General features: G+C 42.4%; 1 protein-coding gene across 3 annotated transcripts in view; it reads left to right on the top strand.

Moving 5' to 3' along the window:
* Nucleotides 1–21,609, top strand: part of VSIG10L (V-set and immunoglobulin domain containing 10 like) — a 427,245-nt gene that overhangs the window by 370,091 nt on the left and 35,545 nt on the right. For 2 of the 3 annotated variants that reach the window (XM_069604794.1, XM_069604795.1), the window contains one exon: nucleotides 10,572–10,654. In XM_069604794.1, the coding sequence (XP_069460895.1) occupies nucleotides 10,572–10,654 (83 nt within the window). Of the gene's footprint in view, nucleotides 1–10,569; nucleotides 10,655–21,609 lie in introns of all 3 variants that reach the window. The other variant, XR_011260177.1, reaches the window with a different exon arrangement.

Here is a 21,609-nt window from a genome sequence, read left to right as displayed (position 1 = left end):
TTCAATCTGCTGTTAACAGAATCATGATGATTCTCTTATCTGCGGGGGTATGGTAGCAGTGTTTCCCCTAGAGCAAATCTGCAGAAAGGACAGACACCACTGTCAGATTCCCGCACTGGGGAGTATTGGCGGATTTGGGAGAATGATGCAGGATCCCGTTCACATTCTTTCTTCAACATCCACCATTTTGAGAGCAGTGGAGGCTGGTGACTTTTTTAATTGGAGCGATGGAAGTATCTATCACAGATGTGTGTGAGCGCATGTGCATAACAAAGGAGTTTCAGCCAAACAAATGGCTTTTGGAGGGTTCTTAACCCAAGAGGTTTGTTTAAACAATTGGTTAAAATGGTATTTTACAGCATGCTTGCGTAAAAGGCCATACAATATACAATCAGTGTTGGAGCCTAACACATGAAAAAATCGAACATCAAAACAATCATGTTTGCTTTGCCCATAATGACAGTAACTCTACTGTTTGAAGGCCAAGTCCATGCTGTTGGAGGTTAATCGTTATACGCTCCATCTCCTGCACCCCACACCGGGTAGGGTCACCAGCACTGTTATCGCTTCCAACAGGTTTCCATTCTCTCCATCGTGGCCAGAAGTCCCTATCTTGGTGCAAGAGCCTGCTTCCATTGCTGTTATCAAGTCCAAGACATAGATGTTCTGGAGGGTCATGAGCCTGATGGCCCTCAATTCTTCTCTAATCACATTAAATCCTTTTATTGTTGTGATGATTTTCTGTAGCAGTTCCCACCTAGAGATTTGTAACCACTTAGCGTTCACTGCAGTTTGAACTCCTGGCATGAATGTGGCTGTGAATATCACTTCTGTTTTACTGAACAATTTGTGCTAATCTGGAATGTCATTGTATATTGCTTCTGATGTTGCCAAGAAATAGTTCTCTCTCTTCTGTCGGATGAGGTTGAGTGTCCTTTCTTCCTCTGGTGTGCATATATTTTCGGAAAATCAGGGATATGGAGATCACTTTGGGGATTTGCCAATGCAGGAACATGTATGATCACTATAGAGCATATTCCTCCCCAATTCTTAGGTAGCTGCATACAAGCTATAGATCCACAGGCCCAATAATGGTCCATTAGCGCAGAAGTGCTACCATTCATTCCTGGGATATCAATTATTTTCTTGCAACCTTTATTTTTGCCAACTGTGATCAGTCCTCTGTTTCTAAAGCACACTGCCTGATTCATGGAATTATTTGCAGCGAAAACTGGGATTTGTGCGCCATTCTGCCCGCAAATCCCCATTTGTGAAACAGGGGTTTGCGGGCAGAATGGCGCACAAAGCCCCGTTTTCGGCGCAAATAATTCCATGAATCAGGCACACAGTGTCGCATTTTTCATTGGTACTTGGGACACGGGTCCTGCTTCATTTTCAATCCATGTTAAATCATTTTGAATACTTGGCCCATTCCATTAGGCATTCATCATTCACCATTTTCACTATGTGTACTGGTGCTGCCTTTAATAAGAGTGTACTGTATGCTAACATTCCGTCTTCCCATCCTGTATTGGTAGCAACTCGTCCATATACCAACAACTGAGGCCTCTCTCAGCATCCTGGGATTCCTGGTGTTTCCCATACATCTGCACAACCCAGTCTCTTTTGTTCAACAATCTTTATCTGTTCTCCAGTCATACGATTGAATGAGTATTGGAACAGTCTACTTTTCCAGTCCAGTTCTTTTTCCATTTTTTCATTTTTATATTATCATCTTCATATGGGAATGTTCTTTTTGACATCCAGAGGGTTGTCCATCTTCCTTCAAATTCTCCTCTTGTTGTGCATGCTGCAAGATGGCTGAGACACTTCACATTATGGATAGGTATTTCTCATGCAATTAATGTTCTGGCTGTGCTCATGGCTTAAGGAATGAGAGAACACAAGTATCAGCTTTCGTCTGACATTCTGCTCCCGACTTCCTTCATCTGCTGGTACCACATGTTATTCTTTAAATGGTCCGAATTATCTTCCCCAGCATCTCTTTTTAGTCGGATAATTTGTTTTGAAATATCAGGGAAAATATCACTTGTGCTCTTGTTAGGAATAGAAATAAAAATAGATGTCTCATTGCTAACGCCTCCATCTGCATTATAAAACATCATTTGACGAAATGTTACAAGCATAAGAAAGTAAAGAGAGCACATTTTACGCAAAATGTAACTACAAGAAGTACTGCACAAATTTCCATGTGTCGAATCATATCGTGTATAGTAGGCGGTCTTCTTACTAGCAATGTTCATCTTATACAATGGAAGATTCCCATTCTCTTTTAATTCAATCGTTCAGTTTCTGTCACGTTTATAAACTACAATTGTATAACAAAAATTGTAATATGATTGCGTTGATGATCCTGCAAATAACAGGACTGTTTTTCAGATTTCCCAAAAATGTGTCAATAACGATGTGTCGCCTTTATTAAAGCTGGGTAAGATTGGATTATATACACAAAAACAGCATGCAGAAATGCATATAATGTATCAGACAACATAAAGTGTCATGTGCAATCTTTGCTTTCTTTAATATTTAATGCATTGTCTATTTGACCTAACTGAGATCTTCAAATATCGCAAAAATCTGTTTATTTATTTCCTTTCAAACTTCAAGTAGTCCATATTTCAAATTGTTTTTGTTTCCTGTTGTTTATTTTGGCTCTTGGTAGCCGATCTCGTCTCTTGCTTCACTGTCAGCAGGTGCAGAAGGGGTCAGGGTCTCTACTTTGAAGAGCTTTACGTCATTCAAATTCTTCCTTTGGGTTTCACAGCAGCACGAGTGACCTCCTCTACTAAGTACGGTCCATCAATGTGGAGCCTATTCCAAGTGCGTACAAAACATTGTACAAGCACTTGGTACCCTGGGTACTAACTAGGTTGTTTTAGCAAGTCAATAGGATCAACTGTTTGGCTGTCTTCATCAATCCTCTTCGACCCCCCTTCCCTCTGTTTTTTGACCGGTCGAGAAATAAAAGAAACACTAGTGGCCATATTTGTTAAATAAACATGCATCTCATCCCCAAGTGTCTTCGCTACACTATGGGCATCCTTTTTTATTCAAGTGGGAGGAGCAAGGGGTACTCTCATGCGGCGTCCAGTAACCAATTTATGAGGAGTCAGGTGGTGATCTGAGGCAGACTGATTCTTCAGGGCAAACAGAGCAAGGGGTAGGCAATGTAGCCATACCGTCTTTAAGGTAATTTTGATTTTGGCGGTCCTTTCTTTGAGGTGTCTGTTTAGCCTCTCACAAATAACATTCACCTGTGGGTGATATGCAGACGAGAAGTTGTGCTTTATAGCTACTAAAAGTGTTATCTGTTCGAACAGTTCATTTACAAAATGTGGCCTATTATCAGGCCGCAGGACTTTGCACACACCCCATCTAAGAACCACCTCACGTACGAGAAACTTGGCAGCACATGCAACATCGGGGTGCATACATGGACCTGCCTCAATCCATCTGAAAAAGGGACATACTACCATTAACATGTATTTATAGCCATTGCATACTTGCAACATATCCACATAACCTATACGTAGATGCTGAAAAGGACCATTGCGTCTGGGTATTGCTCCTCTCACTGTTCGCAAAGTATGCCTTGCTGTGAATGTCTGGCAAACAATGCAGGTCACAATAAACTGTGCAATGTGTTCTAATAAATTTGGTGAAAACCAGTCTACTGCAATCATAGAAACAAGATTGTCTCTGGTTTTATGCACAGGAAAGTGAAGCTGATCCAGCAGAACTTGCAATAATGCTAGAGGCAAAAGTGGCTTTCCAGTGCTATCCTGTTTCCATAGAGCCTGAGTGGGGGATAAAGAACACCCTGTCTCTTCCATAAATCCTGTTCTTCCTGTGGTTCTCGACCTTGCAACTCAATTAAATGTACAATGGATAACATATTAAAACCTTCCTTCATGTCTTTCTCCCGTCGTTTGATCAATTTTCAAAGAACCATCAATTCATAGAATTTCCCCTCCTCCGAGAGCATTTTCTTTAACATGGGGAATATTGTCATAAAACTCAGTATACGTTGTGCAGTCATGTACATATTCGTCCTTCCCTACTGGTTCTGCTATAAATGTTGCTGGATTTACTATTCTACATCTATCAATTTTGATAGCTGGATTCGAAATAATCACTTCATACTCTGACGCTCTTTGTTTAGTCAGTGGGTCTTTGGGTGTCTCCAAAATAGCAAATAAGGAATGCTCGACAAATAACGTCATGGAACTCCCCATTGTTATACGTGCAGCTTTTTTAATATGAGAGTAGGACCAGCTAATGCTTGTTCATAAGGGAAATGCCCTTTCATTACTAGGTCTAAAATCCCAAACTATAGTAGTCTAATGGTTTATGTCCATATCCTAATGTAATTTTCTGTATAAGCACTTCTGTTATTACATTTCCGTTTGAATGTGAGAATAAGTAGAACTCCTCATTGTAATCTGGAATACCTAACACAGGGGTTGTACAGCTCGCCCTTTTTACCTCTTCGAATCCTTCAGTCATCTCATTTGTACATGTTATTTTACTTTTACCTATCTGTGCGTCCTTAAATCCTTTTAAAAGTGGTTGAATATATGTACTGTAATCAAAAACCCAGGCCCTGCAATAATTACATAGGCCTAAAAGTTGTTGCATTTCTCTCACTGTCTCAGGTATTGACGTTTTCATGATCGCTTCTGCTCTCTCAGGTGCCAGTTTTCTCACCTCTTGAGAGATTAACTGTCCTATGTACAGGACCTCTTTCGGGCAATATTGTAGCTTCTCTTTGTCTACCTTGTATCCTTTTTCTGCTAGTACTGTCATTAGTTGAACTGAATCTTCTCTGCATCTTTCCTCAGTCTTACTGCACACTAATATATCATCTACGTACTGAATTATTGTGAAGAACGCTATTAAGGATTCCAGCGCTGGCTCCTATATGAAAACTAAGTCAAATCTTGTGAGTCTTCATGAAGGGGAATTGAAAAGAAAGCATTTTTTTAAATCTATGACTGTAAGATATTTCACTTTAGCTGGGATGTTACATAATATTGTGGCTGGATTCAGAAACAACAGAAATTCTGCTTCAACAATATTGTTTAGAGGGTGTAAATCCTGAATAAATCTCCATGACCCCCGTGTTGCTTTCTTCAATGGGTACAGAGCTGTGTTACATGGGGATTCCAATGGGACCAATATTTCCCTGCTGTATTAAAGCAGAAATGGTATCAAATATGCCTTCATCTGTTTCTCTTGACATGAGGTACTGTTTTTCTTGTGGCAAAATTGCTCCTGGTTTGAGTTTGATTTTAACTGCTCCTGCTCCACTTAATAGACCCATGTCATATGGACTACTGGTCCATAAAATGCTTGGCACCTTTTCTAAATCCTTCTGAAAAAATGATTGTTTCTTTTTCACCAATGCCATTCTCTGTGGTATATCCCCATTCTCAACTTTAATCCAATAAGTGAGACTTATGAAAAACACTAATTCATCATCTGAATAATCATCTCTGATCAATTCTTCATCTGGCAGGTCTGTTATTCTGTATCCTTCACCAAAAGCTATTACTGCTCTCCATCCTCTCCCCTCATCATCTGTCCCATGAACAACCTCCCTTTGCTCTCTTACCAATGCTGCTTCTAGTTATAATGGGATAACCAGTCCTTCCTCATCATCCATAGGTATTTCTGGTCTAAAGAAAAATGTGTCGGGTATTCTCAACAATTTACCAACGAGTCTAGGAAGCCATGTCAACAACATATTTACTCCATACAAAAATACTTCTTGGTCTAAAGGAACCCCTCGTAATGCTTTTTGGCCTGTAAATGCCAATATGAATTCTCTTACATTTATGTAGTGTATGCCTGGAGTGAAACACACTATCCCTTAGTCAGTGAAAGATATTGTCATGTTTAGTTTTGTAATAAAGTCCCATCCCAGTATGTTAACTAGTGTCTGCCGAGAATACAATAGTGGCATAGACATGTCATGTTCTCATATGGAAAGTGGTAATTCGTCAGCAAAAGGAACCAAACTCGTAGCCGCAGAAAATACCTGCGCATTCATGGCAATCCCACACATTGGGAACTTTCCCTCTCAAGCACAGGAACAGGTTCCTCCCATGTCTACTAGGAACGAAAATGTCTTGCTTCCTATCATTACCCTGACCATGGGTTCCTATTGTGGATCTGGTGTCACAGATAGTACTGAACACATCAAGTCGCTATGTGGAATCTCCTATTGTGGGTATAAATTCATCCTTGTGCCTGTAAAAGGATTTCCTCCCAGTACGGCCACACTCACTATCCCAGGTGTGGATACTTGTGCGGCGTCTGTCTTCACTTTCCATTGTGGCACTGGTGCTTGTTGCATTGGAGCATACCTGTTGCATTTGCATAGGCCCTTGCTGTGGTTGCCCTTTCCTCGTCATCAAGATCTAATCTGCTTTAGAATAGCGTTCTATGCTTGTCCATCATTATGTCATCCGCTTGATCACCTGTTATTTTCGGAGGAAATCCTACAATGCTCCCTCTGGTCTTGTAACCATTTTTCTCTCTCATTTGCTTATATGGATCCCCAATCCTGTTCCATATGCCTCATGTCTCATGGTCCTCAGCCCATGTATGCATTCTTGATATGCAGGGGATATTCTTGATATCCCCCGCAGCTCCCTATGAGGCTGTTGGGACCCTATCTCTTCTCCCCATCATTCTTGTGCTTTAATTGGTATTATATATCTATTGACAATATGGTCTACTTTGTCATCCCTATGTCCCCTACTCCTTCTCATTTCTTCTTTCCTTCGTCTCATCTCCCTTTTTTCTTCTTCCTCTTGCCTTCTTTGCAACCTATGTTCTTTCAATCTCTGTGTTTCTATTTCTTTAAGTTTCTTCTCCTCTATTCTCTCTTTCTCTTTTTTCTGTTCTTCATACCTTCTTTGTTCTTCCTTTCACTTCCTCACTTTTTCCTTCTCCTCTTTATATACCTTTTCTTGTTCCTTTTCCTTCTTTTTCCATTCCTCTCTTTCTTTGACTTTGTCAATGCTCTTTCTGTCTAATTTGAGTAGTATCTGTCCTCCCATCCACTCGTTCTGTACTATTGTCACTTCACTAGCTCTGTCTTTCTTTCCTTTTTGTCTTTCAGATTCTTCTATCTCTAGCTGTGTGTCACTTCTTTCATCATGCTCTTTATGTATATCATGTGTGGACACGTATTTACGCTTTTAATTTTGCTCTCTTCATGTTTTCCTCACTACTATAAGTGGGGTACGCGTATGCTGGATTAACATACCCTGCCGCTACCTTTAACTCCTTTAGGAGATACATTCCCTGTTTATCTTCAATTGTAATACCGCTTTTTGGAGGAGATGAGGAGCCAAAGGCGCTACATCCTCCTCTTTATGTTGATTAAGCATCCACTCCTTTTCAGGTGGGTCTTCTCTCTCGCTCTGTACATATTTCATAGCTCTAAAACAGCTAACATAGCTCCAAAACAGCTAAAACAGCTAACCCTGAGTATGCAGCATGTACGTATGTTGTCATGTGTTGCAATACTCTTCTTGATAGTGAACCTTCTTGAGGCCAAGGCATGAACATTTTGTCAGCCATGCCTTTTACCCACTTGGCATGGTATTTCCATATCTTAGGTGTGAATCTCGGTAATGTTTTGCACAGGTGTAAAAGGGGAGTGTCCCCCATGATAACAAGTCATTTTTGGCTGTCAATACTTACCGGTTCTTTTATTCAAGTATTACTTAGATTAAATACACTACAACAATCAATTCGGGAATGCACCATCAATTGCCGCCCCTTTCCCAAAACAATTCTCCAGCCTACACAATAATATTCTTTTTAGTTCTTCATTTATGGTTTTTTCAATACTTACTATCCTGCTCTTATTATTGACAATCTACAAATCTTATTTTATTCAATGTTTTCAACTCCTGTCCTCCTCTGATTAATTGATTGATTGTTTAGCACCAATTGCTTGTATTTTGGAATCACTACTTTCTATGATCGTCTTCCTTACATTCTCTAGCAAGAATATCTCGTCTCTATATTGCTCCATTTTGGAGTGTGTCTCACACCCTTCTTTGGCTTTTAGTCACAGGAATCCCTTAAATAATACTCCATTCTGGAGTTTGATGCAGTCCCTTCTATTCTCTTTGAGATTAGGAATCAAGGTATCTCTTTTAATCAAATTCTGTTATGTTCCCCACATGCAATATAATGCCCCCTTTTATTTGCCACTTTCGATGCTTCTGCTGACATCTATTTGTTCAGCTCAAGCCCTTCGGTATCGACTCTTCCCCAATCAACCACTTCGCCTTCCGTCCGTGGGGCCCCTGTAGGGACCAGACAGGAATTTCTTCAAAGGGGCACCTGCCGACTGTCTCTGGTTACACATGTATTTTTCTCTCACTCTCCACAGGAAACTCTGCCGTCTTCCGGCTGATGGTGGAAGACCTGAAGAATCTGAGGTCTGTATCTTGAACTGGCAAGCATAACAAGCTTACTCATTCTTAAATACATTTCCATTACACAAAGGCTTTATACCTCAATATGTGTCAGCTTTGATGTCATCCAACGTGGTAAATAGTAAAGACCTATCAGGCAGAGGGATATATAGCTTATTCAGGAGTTAGTAAAATCATTGGCTGTACTTTATCTGGTAGGAACACCTAGAACAACCTCTAACTACATATAATACAGATAATAGTAGAATAACAGCAGCAGATTGGCTTCTGCAACAATGTATGGTCCACCATTGCATAGGACATCCTGACTGGTTGGCATCCTCTTCCAACCTTGGACATTCGGCTCATTAGTCTTACCATCTCTCATCAGTTAGGCCCTAAGCCAAGGCCTCTTCTTTGTAGTTGACCTTGCTGACTGTTCTCTTCTGTGGAACTTTTAAGGGAGTGAGCGTACATTGCTACCTTTGTCTGGAGCAGTACATTGCTGCCTTCGTCTGGAGCGTTATGAATACGCCTTGTTTTCTGGTCTTGCACCACGTGTGAAGGGACTATCATTTCTCCATTCTGTTCTTTTATTTAGTTCTACTTGATTCAATTATACTGGATGTTATTTCTCTCTTTGGCCTCTGGAGCGTTGGTTGCTTCGTCTTCCATATGCTTTCTTCATGTGTAATTGTACAATACTTTCCACTTGCAAATGTTTACTCCTTAGCTTAATCTAAGAGAAATATGTTTTATGTACAATGCTTATCCTCTTCGACTCCTTTTGTACTTTGCAGTTGCTTTTCACTGTGGCATCCTTAATCCTTAGTCAAAAAAATATTCTTTGTTCTTGCACGATTTGTTTTAATGCCTGTCAGCTCTGCAGTCTTGGTCTCTTTCCTTTGGGTTTTTTTAATGCCTGTCAGCTCTGCAGTCTTGGTCTCTTTCCTTTGGGTTTTTAGCTTACTATTACACAAAACCGACGTCCATCTTCTCAAGCTTTTATATTTCTAATCAACTTGCATTTCTGCGACAATATATTTACTGCACATTTTCTTATCTTCTCAGTATCTATGATTTCTTCGTACCCATATGTTCATTTACTTTGTTACTTCAGTTACATCGTCATTCTTTAAGTATTTGCATGTCGTTTCAGTACGTAATTGTGTCTTCTGTTTATGACCTCACTTTACACCTGTCAGACTTTACTTATAATTCTTCTATGTCTAGTGGTGTTTACAGACTTTCTTCTACCACTTCAGTTCAAGGGTACATTCGGTACGGTTGTCTGAGCGCATAACATCTTGTATATCTCGGATGCAGTATTGGGACTACAGCAGGTGTCATGCACGGTGCTTTCTTACTGCTCTTCCAATATGACAGAGGTGAGGAGGCGAGCTCCATGAGTGGCATGTACATCTCCTTCGTTACAGGCCAACAGATCAATTAAGTCTTTGGATTCATCGGGAGTGGGAGTATATTGATAGGGGCAGGGCAAGCCTGTGTCCTTTGCCACTCTACGTTTGTTTCTGCGGCACTCAATGAGTGTCTAAACAATCTCTGGTCTCACAAGTGAGAGATTTGACAGGCTCTTGTTATAGCTGTCCTTTCCCATTGGCACTCTGGGTGAGTGCCATTACAGAGTGCCGTCTCCACTTCTGTCTACAATTTCCTCAATTTGGTTGGGCTTCAGCCCTCCCAAGTCAGTAGCTGGCTCTGCCACTGCACACACGCATTCACCTTCATATAGGCACACATTCATACACAAACACATTTTTTGTACTTACATTTTGTCCAAGCCTAGATCAGCACCCTTCCATCAACTCTGCCCTAAAACCATTGGCCTGGGCACAAACCATAAGCAAAGAGGGAAGTGGATTGATTCTTCCCTCTGTGAGCCCTGCATCCTATAGGGCCCATACGAAGGCAGGTCGGAGCATTAACTTCAAAGCTCTGCTTTTCTGTTTGAAGAGTTGTTTTCCTTGCAGTATAAAAAGCATTTTTTCTGTTGTTGGAGAATGTTCATGAGAGTGTGCGGGCTAGTGAATTGGGACTGTTTTCCATCAAATTCAGTTTTCAGACTAGTGTTTTTGTATTTCTCTGCAGGTCAAAGGGGCAGAACTTCTAAAACTGAAGGGAAAAAGAAACAGTCCAAAAAGGCCAATGGTTTGGCACCAGTGGAAGGAAAGGTAAGATCGTGGCGGTGCATTGAGGGGGCTTATTCTGTTACCCTGAAACATTATTGTTCACTTCTGCAGCACTCAAGACAAGATAAAAAAGGGGGAAAATTGTATGAAAGGAGCATTATCCTTTTGTTGCTGTTTCCCTCCTACATTTTTTGTATTTAGGAGTGACCTGAAGACCACAGCTCTGTATCGAGTTGGCCACATGCCACACTCTCAGCCAAGCCTTAAATTGTGCTAAATGTTACCTTTATCACTGTCTGTTTCACCCATGCACAGACAGTTTCAAAAGACGGGGTGCCACCCGGGCCGGCCTTAGTGGCGGCAGCGTCCGGGCAGTGAAACAAAAATGTGGCACCTCCCCACCCCAATAGCCTCTAGTCAATGCTGGGGAGTGCCACATTTTTCTTTAACTCCCTGCTCCTGCACCGGAGCAGGGAGTCAATCACTGAAATAGGGTGCCGATGCTAATGCATCAATGCCCTGTTCTAATGAAAACCACCCCTGCTCCCATGCCGGAGCACGGAGGTAATCACTTCAATCGGGTTCCAATGTGAAAGCATCAGTGCCCTATTATTATTAAATGCGTCCTGCTACCGAAAGGCCAGGTGCCAGCACAATAGCGGGGCGCATTTAATTTGAATAGGGTGCCTTTGGCTCCTTTTCCTACCACGCCAGCTCAGGGGAGACCTTGAAAGACTCCTCCGAGCTGGTGTGGAACGGAACTACTGGCACCCCCGGCAGTCACCCGGGCGGCCCTGCCCTACGACCGGCCCTGGATGTCACTGTTCTCAGGAAGGGAGACACATCGAAGAACCAGAGATATTTTTAATCATTTTTTTTGTGTCTACGTCATAGAAGAGGGACCCAAGCAAGTAACTGTGATATACACATGTACTGTTCCTTGGAGAATCCATCCTGTCAGGTTATGGAAGTTACATTGGTTTCTGCACCCAATTGCTTGCAAACACGAACCTAGTTTGGAGACCCTATCAGTGACTTTGCTGTGCCCAGGGAAACTCCTCTTTACATATCGATCTCGTGCCTCATTCTGTTTATGGCGATGTATTCTAGGTTGTTTATTCCACTTTTGCGTTTACTCTGGTGTTCAGCACAATAAACTTAGTTTTGTTTGATAACTTGGCTTCACAAGTCTGTTGTTGATTCCCTCGTCGTACTGCAAAAACACCTTTCTGTGGGCCTTTTCCAATAGTGCAAGTACTACAACTGTAAGACCACTCTCACTGTGGCTTTGCTCAAAAAGGCCAGTACTGCCACTTTAGTAAGTAAACGCTCATGTTGGCTTTTCCCAATGATACCAGTAAAATCACTGTAAGAAGAACACACTTGTGCTGGTTTTGCTCAATAATACAACTGTAAAAACAGACGTTTGTTGACTTTGCTATATAAGGGCAGTGTTGTTAATGTAAGAACTCACTCATGGTGGCTTTGCACAATAAGGCCAGTACTGCCAGTGTAATGTTGGGCCTCATTACGAGTCTGGCGGTAACCCTGCTGGCGCTACCGCCGGGTTGCCACCAGCCTCGTAATATTTTACAGGCGCCTGACTTCCCAGTGCCACCGGGAGATTCCAATTCCAGCGGGCCGGAAGTCGAGCGCCGGTAAAATGTAAGTCCCCATTCCCATAAAGTCCACCAGGACTCTATGGGAGTGGGGACTCAGAAGCGCTGGCACCATTGTCAATGGTGCCAGCGCTTCCGTGAATGGTTTGCCTACTGTGGCCTATGCTCCCAGCAGGGTCAGACCTGTGTGGCCATGGCACGCAGACATGTAGTATTCCGGTCCGGAAATAAGGGTGCCCGCAAGCTGACTGGCACCCTTGTTTCCGTGCCGGCAAACTTATAATGAGGCCCATGTAATGTAAAGTGTTCTTATGTATGTAAGTTTTGTTGGCCTCGCTGTAATAACACACTTGTGCTGGTTGTGCTAGTTAATGCCATTTCTGCATTTGTAAGAATACACTAATGATGTGCAATAAGGTCATGTGATGGACTGTGCTAACAAGAGAGGAAAATGCCACAACAAACCCACACTGCACACATAGACCCACCACCAGCAGGGACCCATCCACATACACCAGCAGGCAAGGAAGTACCCACTTGTAAAAGCCAATAGCCAAAAGGCCAGTAAGACGGAGATTCTCCTTATCAGCACACCTGCACCCTGCTTTCCTGTCACTCTCTGGCCAGCCTCCCTTGTCCCTCTTCATGCTCCCACCTGTGAGGCTAAGAACATTGGGCTATCTTCGAGTCCACACTCTCCTTTTCTCCTCACATCTCTGATGTCTCTAAGAAGTCAAACTACCAACTGCACCTCCTCAGAGGTATTCTTTCTTTACTCTCCTTCCCCAAGAAGCTCACTATATCTGTAGCGCTGGTTCTCTTTAGGCTGGACTACTGCAACGGCCTCTTTCTTAATCTGCCTGTTTCTACTCTCCGCCCTCTGCAACTCATCCAGAACAGGACTGCGAGACTTGTCCTTGGCCTCAAGCCCAGGGATCGTATCTCTCCAGGACTGAAATCTCTGCATTGGCTCCGAGTGGCTGTGCAAGGATTAAGTTCAAGACCCTCTCCATTGTCCACAAGGGCTTCTGGTCCCTGGGTCCTCAATAACTCCATCTCTCTCATCGTAAATACCTTCCTGCAGTTGCGCGATCCAAATGTCACTTGGCCTAGTAAGATCGTTGTCTCTGTCTTCCTTCTGTTCCCCTTCCTTGACTCGTCGATCCTTGAAAAACTTGTGAATAGGCATGTTACAAATTCCATATCATATCATATCTTATCATAAGAGAGCCACGGACGCTGGCAGTGCCGAAAAGGGAGCGGTGCTAAACAGGGGATTGTCAGGCCAAAAGCGAGTGTCGGGACGCGGACACCAATTACCTGCATAAAAAACCCTGTTGTATGAAGAAACGTTGTGGCGCGATAAGCCCTTATCTGGGATCTTGGGGATTAGGAGCTGACCCAGCTCATCAGCCATGACGTCAGGAACATCAGGGTGAGACAGAAGTAAAGGCACCAGGAAAGGAAGCAGCCAATGAGAGGAGCACCTGTCTTGGCGGGTGGTAAAAAGGAGCAGGATACGCCAGAGACTTGGAATTGGAGGAGGGAGAAAGCTTGACAGAGAGGGACAGAGCTACTGTTCTTATTTTCCACAGGACCACTGGAGGAAGAAAAGACTGAATATACCTGGGCTTCTATTACGAAGAACCCGAAAAGACCCACACCATAGAAAAAAACTGCGGAAACTCGAGATAACCCCTCAATGAAGCCTAGCTAGCAAAAGGAGGGACAAGAACAAGTTCTGACCTCTCTGGAAATACAAAGACTTTTCGGAATCAATAAAATCGACATCCTCCCGCCTTGCATTTTGTCCCCACGGCATCAGGACAGGACCGTCCTGCCACTGTGTTAAGACACCTATTAGCTTCACTCAATAACGTAGGCACAGCAGCTTTAACACCACACACATGGTTTCTTTGGCATATATGGCCACTGCTGTCACTGTAAGAACACACTCCGGTGCACTTTGTGCACAGAGTTAGTTGGGGCATAAGCAGCATTCAGATTTTAATAACATGGTAGAAATTGTGCCTTTCCAATACTCATTTCCAGAAGGGATTGTGAGGTAGTGATGGTGTTCTCCCACAGTGGCATTTTGAAATAATGATGTTTTTTTAACCAAATGTTTCTAAAAGGAAAGCACGCCCACTTGTGACATAGTATAATAAATACTGGCATGCATTTTTAAGCTATGCATATGAAACCCTGCTTAGTCTACATACAACTCTTATTTTCAACCTGTCAAATTGGCCTCAAGGTGGGTCCACTAATGTCAGAACAACATCTCCACATAGCGATTATGCAGACACTTCATGCCCCAATTTCACATCCCTCAAATTCTCCTTTATTCAGCTCAATTGGAATATATTTAAATGGGTATGCTTGTAAGCCTGAATATTGCCACCCAAAGATGTAAAGCGGTCAGTGCTTAATTTGTAAGAAAATAAGTGCCAGGGCCCAAATATTTTCTAGCATGCCCGTTAAACATTGGGGTGGGCAACTCCACACCCACTGTTGACACCTCCCACGGCTGCTCCATATTTTGTCAACATATTTGTGGTTAAAGCTGCAACTCCCACCGGTTAATTGAGGGTGGTGGATCCACTGTGCAGTTTACATAACATATTAGTTGTGTCTTGAAATTATCTAAATGTTTAAGTGCTACTTTAAAACACATCATCGTTAACATTTTGCTCTTATCCTATCGGTAGTAAGTGGAACATGATAACCATCTATCCACAGGAAAAAAGAGCAATCATGCTTCCCTCCTACGGTAAATTGATGGACAAATGCAGCTGAAATCATTGCTTAACTAATGAACTTGCCTATCAAACACTGCAGCAGGATTGTCTTATATAGGTTGCTACTCATGACAGGAAATCCTCTTCGATATTGGCCTTTTCACTGACCTTGTCCCTGTGTTGGGGCGGCTGGCTAGTGACTATCTAGTTGTTGGCCATCCACCCTGATGGTTATTACAGAGGAGAATTTGTAGCACTGTAATGCGGGCTGAGTGGAGCTGAGTGGAGCTGAGTGGAGCAGACCACCAGTGTCCATCAGTGTTCAGCATTGTCACCGTCCAAATCAATGAATTCATGAAAATGGATAAATATCCCTGCCACCTGGGTCCTCAGGTTCATGAATAAAGATGAGCCAGCCCCTGCAGAGACACTGATGAGTGCACATGGCAGGGCTTGAAATGAAGGTTCAATGAGCAGGACCTAAAGGAGCTAAAAACAGCTGCTGGGTGTCATGCATCACCCAGTAAGCAGGAGCAACGGCTAGGTAACCAGGAGCGGGTAGACACTGCACCACAAATCTAGCTTCCACATGAGATGGACAGTAACATTTGGGCTATTTAATAAACTTATGATCCTTTATGTTTAAATGTGTCCTAGTTCTTGTTTGTTAACATTTTCAAAGACTCAAAGTTAATGTCACACATGCATGTTTGAAAGGCACCACTTGGACTGGGAAGCTAAAAGTAGTTCCTGGTAGCTGTTGGTTTCAAGGTAACCAGGCTCTCCTCGGATGGAGGGAGCAGCTAAATAGCAGCAATTAATTTCGAATCTTGCACTGTTGTTGTTATATTACTATGACTGACTGCCAGTTAAAATAATAAAGTTGCCAAAACACCACAACATAATCAAGATGGCAAGCCCCCGCCCCCACAGATTAAGCACCGATAAAGGTCAACCTGACTATATCTATTATTTTGTTGTGACACCAAACATGGCATGATATTGATAATTGAAAAAAATGCCTGTAATGCATATATAATATCAAGAACACATATCATATGTAGTCCAATTGTACAAATATGAGAACAGGGAATACCCTGTCAATGTATATGCCAATCAGACAGGCCCGCAGGAAAAGAAAGACAATGACATCATACATAAAGGGAAGTATTGTGGCACGTGATTGTCTGTTAAATCTAATTAAATGGGCTGCATTACCAGGAATTAATTTGATGGTTCAGTAATAGATGGGGTCTTCTTGGGATTGAGCAAAGCATCTGACTCATAAACAAGATCAGCAGCCTTGGCATGCCAGCTCAAGTGGTAACCTGGGCTAGGAGCTTGGTGAGTGCCATGCCACAAAGAGGTCGAGTGAATGTGGTCCACCCAAAGTAGAGATATCGATCAAAGGTCTAACCTATGCACATTCCACAACCTTTTTAGTAGAAAAAGATACTAGAACGAGGCTCCTCATATCAGGTTAGGGTGGTTGAGAAGCAACATTACTATATATATTTTTCGAGGAGGGAAGTGACTGCCTAACAGCGAGTGGGACTTTTTCAGTTCCACACTGCGGGTCACCTTTCAGCTCTCTAGTGTGGTTTCCTCTCTCTTGTAACACGGATTTGTTTTAGTATTGCAGTGAAAGTAACATTACATTATCGCACTTGTGATGTTTTGTCTGAGATGTTCTTATTGAGGTCAGGCAGTGTGGCCCAACCTTCAACATGCCGGTTGTAATGCCCTGTCTTGTGTGAAATGTAATTTCTCAATTCTGTACTGTGTGTCATCCTTCAGTATTCCAGTTTTGGGCTGTGTGACGAATTGAGGAAATGCGTCCCTTCTCCACAAGGGGAGCCGCTTCCTGTGAGACTAGGGAGGTAAACCTGCTCCGCAATACCCTCCCTAGGGATAGAGGCAAGTGGGACATCACCATGTGAGACTCCCCTTTGAGGACAAGGACTCCCAATCCAGATGAGGAGCATGGGATTCTTTGGAACACAAGAAAATATTAACTATTATGACTGCCACAAAGAAACTGCAAAGAGATATTATTATCCTATTGAAAAGGAATGTTCCTCTTTAAATAAAAACATCTATGTCACTGGGACGAGTATGTTAGAGAGACTGAATCCGAACGAGAGAGAGAGAAGCAGGAGAGAAGTTAGAGGATGACAGACACAGGCGGTGGGAGGCCCCAAGTCACGTGACGCAAGAGGAGAAAAAGACACTGGAAAATTACGAGTTTCAAACTCGCCAGCAATGGTTTTGCGAGACACCAAAGACACAGCAAACATGTAACCCAAGAAACCCACCAGGCAGGAGCCCAAGCCCTAGAACAGCTGCTGGCGAGATCATGGAGCCAGGACTGTGTTGGACCAATGGTCCACAGAACATTGCTGATACCACCAAGCACTGAGGAACCTGGAATGTCTGTGAAGCCAATCGGACGCCGGGACAAGATGGGAGAGGGAACGAGGCACAAAGAGAGCGTGAAACCATGAGACGGAAACCTTCCAAAAACATTCTCCTTGAAGAGAGAAGGTAACCGGGAGACCGGGAGGTGCGGATAGACTTGTGGGATTCATTACAATACTGCATTAACTCTTCACAGTATAACATACAAAACAGAGTTAACTTTGATGCAAAAGGGATACAAAGATTGTAATGAAAGAGAAAATAATTATAACACTGAGTTAACTCGTTACAGTCTAAAATATGAGAGTTAACTTTGAAGTCAAATGGATACAAAAATGTTAAAGAACAAGAAAATCATGATAACCCCAGTTAACTCATCATAGTAGGAAATGTGAAACAGAATTAACTTTAAAGCCAAAAGGATATAAGGATGGTGAAGAAAGAGAACACTATGATAACAATCAGTTAACTTGTCACAGTATAAAGTATGAAACAGAGTTCATCTTAAAATCAAAGGAAGATAAAGACTCTGAAGTAAAGGAAAAACACTGCAATGCAGAGTTAACTGCTCACACTGGAAAAGTAAAGCAGAGTTAACGTGTAGAGCAAATGAATCTGAAAGTTACACATTCAGGGAAAAGCCTCAAGAGAGAGTGGATGATATAGAGGGAATCAGTGTGAGAAAATACCCAGGGGAAATGAGAAATGAAAGTGTCACACCGTACAAAAACAATACAATATTGAAGAGAAAGAAAGGTTCAGACCTGAGCCTAAATACATAAGTCTAATACCAAGCTGCAAATCAACTAAGAGGAAACCACAAGGAATTCAAGACACAGAGAGAAGGTTCAGCATCCCACACGTGGAGCAGAAGAGGTTGATACGAGAAATCACAAGAGACTATCTATGGATTATGTATTAAAGACATGTACTAGCAGTACCCTCAGGAGAAGAGAATCATTCCTGATTTAAGTTTGTTTTCTCAGTTAGGGTAGTTTTGGAAAGCAGACATTTTGCTTTGGACATTCATGACTGATAGACGAGCACATTAGTAAAATGGGCAGGGACCACCCATAGTTATAGGGCAAGTTAGGTGTTCTGTTGTTATTTTAATAAACAAGTGTACATCATGCCTGCATACTCCTTCTGATTCGCCACACCTGTCATTTGTTTTCTTTTATTAATTATTCTGTATTTTCTTGTGAGCATGTTATCCTGGAATGTTGTTGTGATGCTTTTTGTACTGCAGCATGAGCTTGCATGTCTTGTGGATTACATTTTTATCCGAATAAACAATTGTGACTATGTCCTGTATTGTGTGATATTCACTTGTTTCACCCCTACTGTCAGGCCCCTTTGAGAATTGCAGTGGATGTGTCTTATCTTGTGTGACAAGGACTTGTCTACGTCCTGGAGGGAGGGGTTACCTTCCAGTATAACAGTGCAGCGTTTTGCATGAGGTGGAATCGTTGCTGTCCTGCTGACAACATCACCTTGTGAATGGTGGTGTCTCTGGGAAGGAATCACCCCATTGGGGTCAAGAGGTTGATCTTCATTTGCAGAGACAACATTCTGTCTATGCCAACTTTGCATACTGTACACCCAAAAGGCAAGCATTGCGAGATCACCACGTACAATGGAGGTCATACAAATGACATTGAAAATATATCAAATAGATACACATTCGTTCACAAAATTGAGCACTGTACAGTGCAGCACCGCAATCAGTCAGAATGTGTCTGCTCCAGATTTATAAAGCTGCACATTTTGAATACAAATTCCTCATAGAAACAGTCCCTAGATATTGCACGTCTTTGTTAAAAAATTGATTCCACAGTTAATGCTGCAGACAGCATTTTTGTGTGCAGCTTCCCCTATTTTATGGAAGGCTGGCCAAGGTTGCATGTGATGGCATAATCATGACCATAATTCATGTAGATTATAGGATGCAAAAAGCAAGATAACTATTACCAAATCCCTCGCTAAGTGATAATCATAGTTGGAGATAAATGGACACAGAATGCTAATTTCCTCTAAATGAAGTAAACACAACTCATTTTAAAAACAGGCTGCATTTCACTCTGTAAACAAATTGGTTGAAGCTGCATCTAGTGTGTGGCACTGAGGTCAGGTATCAGGCAGCACTAATTTAGAGAAATAGGAGCCGTAGAAACATCTGTTTTTGTTCGAGGTTTCTAATCTTAAATATACAGCAGTACAAAAAATCTAATTTATAAATATCAGACTAGAAATACTAATATGTGTACCATAAACTTACTCATGCCTCTGTAGTTTTCTTTGTATGAACAACAAACCATTGTAATACGGTACTTTGGTGCAATTAGCTCAATTTGGTCTGGAATAAGAATACAACTCCGAGGATGCATTAGCGACCATATTGCAGAAGGTTTGCACCAGTGTAAGTGCCCGTTTGCACAGTATTAGCGATAGAGAGAGCTTTGTGCTAGTGCAAACATGAATTGAAAGAATTTGTTTTTTAGAAATGGTCAATTTTTGCACTCTTACCAGTACTGAGAAAAACTGCATTGCGACCAGTTTCTAGGTTGTTAAAGGAATGCATAGCAGTGGAGCAGTGTTATATGGTTATTTGGTGACTTGATGCTAATGAAACCTGCAATGCACATCTACTTTCTCCATCATTCGATCCTTTTGGATTCACATGCTTTTGAATATTCTCCGTCATCAGGCTCAGGATTTACACCAACATTAATGCAGTTTACCTTTAAACTTTTTAGACTGCTGGTCACTTTACTGCTCTATTACAGTCAGTTTGGGTGATAATGCCAACAACCAATTAGACAGGTCCCCATAGCTCCAGCCCTGATGGGCATCTTCAGATTTATTACCACACGTTAAGTGCTAGGAGTCCTCGAGAATTCTATCTTCTAATTATTCAATGAATTTTGTCAATTTTTGTAGTTTTATCCATGAAATCTTCTGGTTTTGTGCTGCATCACTTCTCGTTTACGGCAGTGAACTCTCAGCTCATGCCATTACCTCCGGAGTCAAAATCTTCAATCTGGGGCATTCAGGAGTCCATTGAGATGACAGACACAAGGAAGCAAAGTCTTTTTATGGCCTGTTCGACAATCTGAAGAACGTTTACATTGAGGATCTTCATGAACTGTGTCTCTATTGCCTGTATCCGGACCACGACCTCAACAAGTGTACCATCTACCAGTCATTCTCATGCAAGACCCGTAAGGACCGCCACTGCAGGTTAGTGACCTGGTTGGATGAAGGTGCCAGGGTCTCCGTCTCTGCCTCTGTCCATAGTTATTCCTCAGCAAGGCACAGCAGACCTCTAGGATGCACTCCCTCTTCATAGAGGTCAAGGTCCACAAGGAATCTTCCCAGTCCAAGGCAAACACTACCAGTTAAAATGCCTGCCTTTCGGGTTAAAATCTGCCCCAACAGTCTTCATGGCGTGCCTAGCTCCAGTAGCAGCCCATCTCTGTCGTTCAGGTGTCCATGTTTACTCCTATCTAGAGGAATGGTTGGTGCACGCTCCATCGCTAACACTAGCAACACAACAAACTGAGGATATCATACAGTGTCTGACATCCGTGGGGTTCTCAGTGAACTTTGCAAAGTCATGCTTGCATCCTACTCAAGACTTGCTACTCTTGGCCTCACGACTAAACACTCTTACGTGTGTTGACATGCCTTCAGAGGACTGGATGAAGACAATACTGAACATGGTCCAACAACTATCGAGGCTGTCAGTCGCATCAGTCCACTCCCTAAATTCCCTCCTGGGGATCATGTCCTTTTGCATTTCATGAATCCCACACTGCAGTGTGGAATGTATTGACCCACTTTGCTGTGCTATGCGTCATCACCCTGCTAGTTATGGTGCAAGAAGCAGCAACAATGGCGGCAAAACTCTTGTGCGCGCCAAAAACCTACAAAAACCATGTTCTCAAGCACACACAAAGATGGATGCACAACAGACACCCATGGTACATGTGTGTTGGAGTAAAACACACACCACAGAAAATGTGCCAGTGGGCTCCATGACCAGCAAACAGAGTGCAGAGGGGGAAGCAGTGCTGTGCAAATGAAACTCCAAAATGTGTCCATAAATGACATTTGCTTTGTTGCTAAAAACTCCAAAATGCCTATAACACACCACTTCCCAACATTCAAAATCTTGCTTGGCGCTAAAATTCATGTAATCTAATGAAGCATTGCGAAC

The sequence above is a fragment of the Ambystoma mexicanum genome, chromosome 1p (genome assembly GCF_040938575.1).
Source record: "Ambystoma mexicanum isolate Mex_15411 chromosome 1p, UKY_AmexF1_1, whole genome shotgun sequence".
Taxonomy (NCBI): Eukaryota; Metazoa; Chordata; class Amphibia; order Caudata; family Ambystomatidae; genus Ambystoma; species Ambystoma mexicanum.
This window is presented reverse-complemented; position numbering and strand designations above follow the sequence as displayed.